General features: G+C 35.5%; 1 protein-coding gene and 1 long non-coding RNA gene across 2 annotated transcripts; one reads left to right on the forward strand and one right to left on the reverse strand.

Moving 5' to 3' along the window:
* Positions 1–301: 301 nt before the first annotated feature.
* On the forward strand, positions 302–5,906 carry LOC114579720. The gene is made up of 2 exons (XR_003700877.1): positions 302–3,320; positions 5,573–5,906. It is a non-coding gene; the product is annotated as an uncharacterized LOC114579720 (long non-coding RNA).
* Positions 5,907–9,823: 3,917 nt separating this feature from the next.
* Positions 9,824–10,766, reverse strand: LOC110116350 (NDR1/HIN1-like protein 1). The gene is given in 3 exon segments (XM_028695006.1): positions 9,824–10,064; positions 10,066–10,123; positions 10,306–10,766. Coding segments are annotated over 3 exon segments (546 nt in total). The 5' UTR covers positions 10,553–10,766.
* Between the last annotated feature and the right edge of the window lie 109 nt (positions 10,767–10,875).

The following is a 10,875-nucleotide window of genomic DNA, read 5'->3' on the forward strand; positions in this document are numbered from 1 at the left end:
CAACTAGGTCTTCCCCTGGATGGTCGATTCTGCAACCAGGGGTGTAGCTGTTATAATGATATATTATGATGCCTGGAGTTTTCTTTTTGTCATTCTGAGTCCTATGTTTTAGATCCCAATTTGGTTTTCTTTTTGTCAGGCTCTTCTTTGTCCCAACTTAAAGTTGGTTAGTCCATTTGTTTTTGAGTTTACAAGAAAAGTTTTGGGCTCTAGTGGCGTCTAGAAATTTGGGAAAAATAGATCCTCCTCTCAAATAGAGGATCAATTGTATCTTGGTATTTTCCGTTTCCCTTTTATCAAATAATACAAATTATCTACTGTTTTTGTGGTTTTGTGTGGATTTTTGTGGAGAATTCTCGCTGTTTTATGAGGATTGATAGAAAATACTTGAGATCTACGAGTGTTTCCTATCACTTTCATGGCAATATTGGAATTTTGAAGGTTGTATAGGATATGATTTTGAATAATATGTGATTCATCACCAAAAATTGCCTTGATTTGGCACGAATCCTGAGGCATATTTATATTGGAATCTTCTGATATTAAATTCGGGACCATCAAACTCTGATTTCATCAAACATATAGTTGAACTGAATATCTCTAATGAATCCTATGACATCAAAATTAGTAATCCAAGCCAAAATGGGTCCAATTCTAGGGGTTGAAGTATATTTGAAATCCTCATAATATAAATTGGGTGACCAAATGACCTATAAATCTGGTATGCTTAATGTCAGATCCAGCCGCTCAACTAGTTGAATCTAGTGTGATTGATTCTTACATTATTTAAGCTAATTAATGTTGAGAATTTCTCTTTATCGTTGTAGTTGAACTTGGGTTTATCTGAACATGATGATGTGATCCATCAACCCCTCTTTTATTGTTGCCGGTAGAACCTGAGGATGAAGTGGGAATCAGTCTGTTAGCTGCTTAAATTACTCAAATCCTCCTTGTGAAGGATTTTTGCAAAGTCCTTCGAAAGCAGGCAGTGTCTGCTGCTTTTGGTAGTCAAACCTTAATACTTGTCTGTGTTTTGTTGATGGCGAGGCATATTGACGACCTCAATTGGCAAGTTGTTTAGTTTATTAACGTGTTGATGTTTTATGGCTTAAGGGTTGTTTAGTTGCTAATTGTGTTAATCAAATGGGATCAAACCATATTTAATAACTTGTATGTTAAATGATTTATTTATTTACTATTGTTCCGCCTTGGAATATTCGTGGTGATGGAGAAATATAAAGTTTAATGTCTTAGCTTTATATAAAGATTCAACACACAATCAGATAAAAGAATGTGTAGTCTGTATAAGAGACATCTAAGTTTTTACGTGAAAAGCCCTAAAAGGGGGAAAACTATGGGGCTCTGCCTAGTTTGAATGAATTCACTAGTGTTTGTAGTTAATTACAAATGAGGCTCTTCCCGGGGGGAGGCCTTGGCTTGATGTAGCAAATATACATCATGTAGAGTGCATTACATCATGGTGGGAATTGGAAGAATTAGTATTGACATATTTGTTTGGTCGACAGAGTGGCCTTTGCTGTCACGATCCACTGAGATCTGGCCCTATATTGCAGCAGATTCGTATCATAATAAAAGAAAAATAGTACAAAAGTTGTGTACTAGAAAAAAAATGGTTTGTTTGGTCAGCAAGATCATAGGAGGCAGGCGACTCAGGGCGGAAAGATTATACTCAAAGATTATACTCAGGTGACAGTGGTCGGAAGGACCGTAGTTGGCGAGCGATGGAGATCGGAAAGACTGTTGTTAAGCGACAGGGGGTTGGAAGGACCGTAGTGAGCCCAATATCGATTGATTCTTACATCATTTAAGCTAAAAAATGTTGAGAATTTCTTTTTATCATTGTAGTTTAACTTGGGTTTATCTTAACCTGTTGAGGTGTGATCCATGAACCCCTCTTATATTATTGCCAGTCGCACTCCAATGATTAAATTCCCCAGTCATTCATAAAGTAAACTCTCTGGTCCTGCATGTAGTAAACTCTGTTGTGTTGCGGCTGCAAAGTTGGTGATGAAGTGGGAATCACTGTGTTAGCAGCTTAAATTACTCAAATTTTAGGCTGGAAAAGGGTTGCCTATGGATTGATATCAAATTTGGAGTCTCGTGTGGGTCTTTTAAAGGAATTTCTGCAAAGTATTTAATAATTCTTTCACTGTGGTAATGCCCTTAAAAACGATCAGGATTGAAGTTTGTTCTGTACTTGCTCTATGTTGTATTAGTTATGGTAAAAAAAATTTATAATTTTTAGAAGGAAATCATATCCTTTGTTTTATCTCTATCACGAAGTACAGTTGGGAGGGCTAAATCATTTTACAGTTATCAAGATTAATGATATACACATTAATCAGTAGTGTGCTGTTGATGTCTCTTTCGAGTAAGAATGATTCATAATGGAATATATCTAAGTTTCCTATGGTAATGTTGTAGCATGTTTGGATGGTCTGAAGCTTGTCAGGCAACCACAGAAGTCATTACCAAGAGAATTCACAACTGCTACACTTGTCCTGTTTTATGACTCTCAATATCATGTGATCCCTTGTCTTCTTATTGGTTCCTCATTCTTTCTTCCTTTTAGGAATGTATTTTTTTGGGCTCTTTGTGCCACACAAATGTGCAATGTTGTAGGCAGTGATTTTCTGCTCGTCTTATTTGATGGACTCCACTATTATTTGATCGTTCGTATTCTTGTTCCCTTCTACTTGTTCTCTCCTGTTGCGAATGCCTTTTTTCTTTGCTTTGTTTGGGTGAATTAAGCATAAAATAAATATTGTTACCTAATATTTACATCTCGGTTGTTTGGTGTAGTTGAAGCCCATAAAAAAAATTATAACATACACATATTTTCTTAAAATTGAAGTTTATAAATATTAGGGTGTGTTCATTATTCAATTTCTTGGTTTTTTCTTCAAGCCAATCAAAATATAAAAAATTTTTTTCCGCTCAATTTCTCCTTAATCAAACTGGCGGACAAAGACGATTTTGGATTCATTTCCTTTAGTATTTCAATTTTGGATTCAAATTTTTATTATTATTTTTTTGCTTCAGAGAGCCATTGGGATCATAGAATGTACTAGCTGTGGATATTGATGAATTTTGTCTAAGGTAAATTTTTTCATCAGTTTTGTAGATGCAATGATGATCATGATGGTGAAAGCTAACATTACCTATGTACTCATTCGCTATGGCTGTGATTTTCCTCTTATCTTTTATTAAAGTTGCAAGTTGGCCATTTAAAACTAAGTGTTGCAGAGATGAGGATACTCAAGTGCTTTACTTCAAGGTCGCAAATTTTCATCCTTAAGGTAAATACGATCATTTCTGTGGAGTTTTGTAAATCGTTTTTATTTGCATTTACATGGCAACTGAAGATATTAATAGAATAATCCTTATAAAGGATTATTTTTAGGCTCCAAGGACTCCAACAGCTCAATTTGAAACTAGTAGATATCCACGATGCTAACCACCAAAACATGTAATTACTACAACAACATCATCATCATCAAGCCTTTATCCTACTACGTGGGGTCGGCTACATGAATCTTTTTTCTTCATTGTATCATATTAAGAGTCATTTAAATCTAATAAAGAAATGTCATTTCTAATATTTTCTAACCAAGTTTTTTTAGGTATATCTCTATCTTTTTTAACATAAGATAAATCTAATACATCTACTCTCGTAACTGGGTCATCGTAAAGCTGTTGTTTTTGTGAACGAACTAGCTAAGGCGACTCTATATAATCTTATTAGCCACTAGAGCTATGCCAACATCATTGCGCATATGCTCATTTAATATGTTATCTCTAAGAATAAATCCACTCATCCACCTAAGCACCCTCACTTTGCAACACTTAATATAATGCTTTTCTTTTATGGGTCAACAATCTATGTCATAAAGCATTAAGCATTGCATGTTTCACTACCATCTTATAGAATTTTCTCTTAAGTTTGAGAGGAACTTTTATATGACACAACAAGCCCGATGCATTCCTCTACTTTAACCTGCCAAAACATGTAATTGTTACTACACTAAATTGAATTAAGGTTGCATCGCTTTCCTTTCATCTTTTTTCCATGCTAACTGTTTATTATTACACTTTAATTTCTTTTCAAATTATGATTGATTATACCAGGATAAGTATTCATCGATCACATTATCTGCATATTTTGGATGATTATATAAACTCCTGCTCAACACCAACATGCTATTTAAATGTGTTTATGATTAGTTGCATAAATTTTATTGCATTTACCTTTGCACGCTTCAAATAATGTACCTCCTTTTTTTGTAGTTATTTTCTCTAATTAGTCTCATAATATGGCATTGTCCTGTCACTTGCTTTATTTCATTAGTCTCAAAATATGGCACTCACAATGAAACAACTTTGAAGATTGTCAGGGTAGAGACCAGTATTTTGCTTTATTTCATTAGATCTTGTTAAAAGAAATTTTGAATAAGTTGGACATTCACAACTCTACACTTGCACATCTCCAACACATTCATAATAAAAGATGGCCCTCACACTCCCCACCACCACAACCATTAACTAGCACATCGAATGACTAGATAGAGACTCGTTCCTAAATTAAGCAACCCTGACTACTACGCCATGCACCTACGCATAAACTTTCACTTTGAAACCATCCACCACGACACGAATAGATCATTGTAACCCTTCCACGAGCAATCCACATGATTCCTCACGATCAACGATCCTCATGACCCGAATGCCATCCAGCCATCCTCAAGTGGCTTTGAACTTAACGATAACTTAATATAGATCAATATATCTCACATTATGTCAACTCCGCCTGTTAAAGCTTACTAGATCTGCCGAAAGAGTCCAATGCATTCTTTGAAAAAAATCAAATATATTGTTGATGATCCTATCCTTACTTTCAACTCAATCAAGCATAAAGACTATCCAATGGATGACCTCTACAAAAAAGTTAATGGTAATGATCATATTTTAATGGATGATGATTTTGCTTCCATTAATCCACATAAGAAATGATTGTAGTGGATTGCACCCTAATTTCCTCATTCGTCGAGAAAGATTTTTGCCATTATCAGGTCCGAAGTCTTTAATGAGAAAAGTGGAGGGTTATGTTAGGTAGTTGACGGCCAGTGTAAAACTTATCGAATAATCATGACATGAACCCCATGTAGTGGGACAAAGGCTTGATGATGTTGTTGTTGTTGTCGAGAAAGATTCAAAACAAGCCTCCATCTATAGATGTTACTCATATATTGCTAAGACTAGGATGCATGATCTAAAAATCATTCACAATGAACATCAACGTCTATTTATTTATGCTCAATGTTTATAATACCAAAAGTTTTGTCAAATGTAAGCATGAATAGTTTTCAATAAAATCATTCCATATTTTCTCTCATATATGAAAAATGTCAAATATATTAGGCTTTTATATTTAGAACCCCAAGTCGAAAAGCTCTTCTCATGTTCTGCAATACATTCAAATTTAACATGCTTCCTCATCAGCTTGCACAATGGCATAGCAATTTGTGAGAATCCTTTAACAAACCTTATGTAGGTTCCATCAATACCATGAAGCTACGAACCTCTGTAACACTGTTTCATGTTGGTCATTCCACAATTGCTTTCATTTTTTGTGAGTCTACTGAAATTCTTTCACCACTGATAATATGCTCCAAGAAGATAATATTCAGTCAAAATTTATATTTTGAATATATTGAATACAGCTGATTTTTTCTTAGTGCCCAAAACTATCCATAAATGCTCATCTTGGCACTGAGTTGTGCTGTTATAGGGCACAAAAGGGTGTATTGAGGTAGGGTTGTAGGGCTTCCAGGCAAAACGCTAGTCATTATCTCCATCTATTCTGATAATTATAGTTATTGATATTTCATTTTCTTCTTCTAAATCCTGTATCCTGTAACTAAGGCTTCGTTTGGGACGGTTTTTTTGTACTAACAAGCTGCTTTAAGAAATGATAAAAAAGTCATTTCAAATGCAGACTAAATAAGGGCTAGAACTTTCTGAATCCGCAAAATATTGTCTTTCTAGACCTCCTTTTTCTCTTCTTCTCCATCATGCACAACAACTTCAATCGATAGTAGCAAGGAGTTCATGAGTGCGAGCTTGGATTTGTAAAACCTAGACCTTGATGGTTGGGTTTTCAGCCAGTAATTTTTGCTATTAAGTAGGGAATGTTAGGTTTGCAAAGGCCAAGTATCAAGTGATTAGCTTGTAACCTAGGCATTTTTTATGGGTTTCTGTGAAGAGTGCTCTCACTAGAGGTGTGAGTGAGTCAAGCCCATTTGTGAGCCGGTTTGAGCTAGGTTTGATAAATGGCTCATGAGTTGAGCTCGATGATCTAATGAGTCAAGCTTGAGTGAAATCTTTGTAGACTCGTTAGCTTGCAAGTCAACTCTTTTAAAATATATTGATATAAAATTCATTTATTATTTTAATAATAAAGTTGTAAAAATTTTAAAAAATGATTTCATTTTTTATTATTTTTTTATCATTTTATTATAATTACCAACAAATGTGGTTATAGAAAAGGTACTTTCTATTATAAAAGTTTTTGAAAAACAATAAGCTATAGGGGTGTCAATTTTTGACACGACACGAAACACGACCAGAACCCGACCCGAAAAAATTCGGGTTCGGGTTGAAGAAATCAACCTGTTTTAAAAATCGGGTCGGGTTCGGGTTGACACGTAAACACGAAATTGACCTGAAAGTGACACGAAAACTCATATTTGACCCGAAAATTCGAGTTTGTCCCGTTTTTGACCCGATTTTGACCCGAAAAATGAAGATTGACCCGATTTTTGACCCGAAAACTTGCAATTTTGGGTCAATTTCGGGTCATTCGTGTCGGGTCGGGTTGACCCGGACCCGAATCGGGTCGGGTTTAGGTCCGGACCCGAATCGGGTCGGGTTCAGGTCCGGAAACCTGACCCGTTTTTAAAAACGGTCGGGTTCGGTTTGACACGAACAGTTCCGGGTTCGACCCGAACCCGACCCTTTGACCCGAATTGACACGCCTAATAAGCTACAACTAAACAAAGCTGTAGGTGATTTTCTAGAACGCAAAGTTTGGAAAAAATTGGCCTAAGACCAAGGAATTATTTGGGAGATTTTCTTACCGCTTCTTAAAGCAGCGGCTTTCAGTATAGAAAGCTGCTTTAAGAAGTAAGAGTAAAGTTGTCTCAAATAAAGCGTAAGACTTCATTTGGACGTCATTTTAAAAAAGTTTTTAATAAAAAGTTTTTAAAACTAAAATAATTTTTTACTACAAATTTTTTTTAAGAAGTAATAAGAAAGTTGTTTCAAATGAAGCCTAAGATTTTGTTTGAGACAGCTTTTTTACTACTTTTTAAAATATCATTCTAATCCAATATTTAAAATTTTTAATCTAAAAATCATTTTAGAAAGTAATACTAAAATCTTTCCAAACAAAGCCTAAATGTGGGTTTGAATAAGATTTGTTATGTTTTGTATTGTTTTCTATGGAGAGTATAAATGCATTGTAAGCTAATGTTTTGTTTGGTGCTGTTTTTAGTGCTGGAAGAAGTGTTTCTTTCTTAAGCTAAAAAATAATGGCAGTGGGAACTTGAAAAACTGTTTGCAGCCCGATCGATGAATACGGTCAAGTAGTATTTGTTCAATCATTAGCAACAACATAGGGAGTGTGGTTGACAAGATGAAACAATTCTTTTGATTATGATGTGTAAATTGGAACATTCGATTAGACTTTCGCAACTAACAAATTGAAGGCTCACGAGGTAAGAGAGCTATCTTGTAAGAAGCTTGGCTCAAGAGTCATGTATTGAGTCGAGCTCGAGCTCGAGCCAGGTCACCAGTGTGCTTGACTTACTTCCACCCTAGGATGGAGAGAGAGAGAGATTGCAAGACATGAGTAATTTATATTATACTAAGCTCAATCTAATTGTTTTCATTTTCAATTTTGGTTTGCTAACAATAGAGAACATTTTTAATCATGGTTTGTTCTCATCCATCGTTAATAGCAAAAATGTCAGAATATTATGATATATCAAAGTACATTTAAAAATAATAAAATTTATTTTAAAATAAATATAATAATATGATATAAGCTAAACAAATAAATTCTTTTATTAGTATTACCAATTTATTCAAAATTTGAGGTCAGTTTGAGCAAAGCTAATCTTAAAAAAAAAATCATAATTTGTTTTTGTTTTGGTTTTTTAGGGTTTAGGATTAAACTAACTTAGATTCAAGCCAGAACTGATTTATTTTTAATTGACTTGTCAAACCGAGCTAGATCTATTTTTTTTTTAATATTATTAATTAAAAATATTATTTATTTATAAGCATTTAACAATTAGAAGAATATGTCATTTATTTTGTATGATAAATAATAGGCAAGATAGAAGATTACTTAACTTTTCATTGATCTTTCTTAAGTTAGAAATAGGCACAATGGAATGATTGGCTCTAAGAATGGTGAAGCAGAGTAAAAGCTTAAGAAAATGAAAAGGAGACATTAGTGGCTATAAGAATGGTGATTTTGATCAAAGATTCAAAAAATGGAAAAAAGGAGAAGAGAATTATGCAAAATTTTTTAAAGGTGGAATATTTTTCATGTTAAGGGAATGAACCATAGCATTCTATGGGAATCTGAGGCTTTTTTTAGTTAAAAGTGCAATCTTTAGTAGATTCACATTATATTTATTATAGCTTTTTTAAAGTTTTTGTAATTGGATTGATTAGTTTTTTAAGGAGTGAGCATCAAAGAGTTGACCTAGGTCATCTGCTTTTGAATTTTGCTCAATCATGACATTATGGCAATTAAGGTTTTGTTTGGGATGACTTTCTTTCTGCTTCTTAGATTAACTTTCTAGTACAAAAATTTTAATTTTTATACTATAAAGCTGTTTTTAGAAGCAGTAAGAAAGTCATCTCAAACAAAGCTGAAATCTATGAGATCATAAATTTTTTAATCACTTTATTTTGGCTAATTACTTGCTCTAAAATGACTTAATGGAGAGTGAATCAAAAGAAAATCAAAGCTAGGTTAGATGCATAAATGATCAAATTCATTTTAATTAAAAATTTTAAATCTACTCATTTTGAACAAAAAAATTGTCTTGAAATGAACTCTCAAATTCCTCGGGATTTCGGTTAAACGAGTTGGATTATATAAGTTATGTGAATTAAAAAAGTTACATGATCGATTTAATAAACGGGTTAAATGTTTCGAGTTCATGCTAGACATGTTTGAGTCAAACCGATTTAATATCAAGCATTTTGACCCGTATAATAAACAACTTTCAATTATTAAGCTCATAGTAATCTAAATAGGCTTTGGGCCGACACTTCTATCGACTACCCAACTTTTCATTTAGAATACTCAACTTTGAGGCCCTTTTCATGGATAAATTTCTTTATTCCAAATGTCTCTCTATCCTTTGTTTTTTTTTTTTTTTAATCACTTTTGAAATTATTCGATAGGTACCCTCTTTTGATAAAGAAATTTTACACAAAATATTGAAAAATATAAATTCCTGAAAAAATTAAAAATTATTATAAGCAAATAATGAAGTTCTTAATTAAGAGCTAATCCTCCGCCACCTGCTTCCAGCTGAGGCGAAAGAGACGTAAACCAGAAAGCAAGGCAAGCGGAAGCCATCCAAAGCTCACTCACTCCCACCACACATCCGTAAACGATCGAAAGTGACCTCTTAACCACAAATTATTAATTAATTTTTCTTCTTAATGACAGTAATTAATCATTACACTTTCACATCAGTCACTGCCGCCTTATTATTCCCTATAGCCAAACCACGGCCCATAAAACCACGAAATCAATGAAACCAAAACAGAGATCCAAAGAGACGACGAGCACCGCCGGCGGCGAGATCGGGAAATTGGAATGGATGCTCACCACGTCGACGCTGCAGTCGACCATTGCTGGAACCGGATAACCGGTTACTCCACTGGCATGATTGCGAAGGTGAGAAAAGACGGGACAATCGACCCGAAAGATATGGTAGCGATCAGAGGTCCAGCTAGCCTACCTGCCACCGGAGTGCGGCCGCGATCTTGACGTAGAGGAAGAGGAATCCGTATTCTCGTCATGCTGGGGGTGGAGGGAGGTGCAGAGATAGGGGCGATGGGACGAAGGAGCCGAGAGTAAGGGGACCAGACGTCGCAGTCCTTATGCCCTGGTAGGAGACTGGGCATGCGTCAGGCCGGGAGAATCTGCTGGTTCCTGTAGGCGTTAGACTCGAGACGGGGCGTAGAGATGCCGACGCAGTTCGTTAGGGTTCGGAGAGATGTGATTTGGATGGTTGGTGGAGGAGAGGAGATTTGGGGCAGAGAGGTTGAAGCCGAGAACCCGAGCGTCTTGTAGGTAGAATTGGGGTTTGGTGGGACGGAGGACGAGCCAGACGATTAGGATTGCGAGGAGAACGAGGATTATAAATAAGATAATGCAGAAGACGGTTCGCCGGATTATGCGGCGGCGCCTGCAGTATCCGTGGTCGCCGCACTCCTTCATCGTAATCGTAGATAGACGCCGACAATGAACCCGGCGAGGAGCTGAAGATGGCTTATTCGGAGGAGGAAATGGGAGGAAAGAAGAGAATTGGGTACCGAGCTGAACGGGGGAGGAGGAGGAGGAGCGGAAGGGGAAGGTCGGAAGAGGTTATAGAGTAGAAGTTTGAGCCAAAAAGTAATATCGTTGATTCTGCTGCTTCGCGCCGTGTTGTTTGTTAAACGTGGGGTAGGGGTACAGAGCATAAATCCTACAAGGAATTTATTATTTTAAAGAAAATTTATATTGAATTATTTAATTTATTTTAATATATTTTTATTTAATTT

This window comes from Dendrobium catenatum, unplaced genomic scaffold (assembly GCF_001605985.2).
Source record: "Dendrobium catenatum unplaced genomic scaffold, ASM160598v2 fragScaff_scaffold_621, whole genome shotgun sequence".
Taxonomy (NCBI): domain Eukaryota; kingdom Viridiplantae; phylum Streptophyta; class Magnoliopsida; order Asparagales; family Orchidaceae; genus Dendrobium; species Dendrobium catenatum.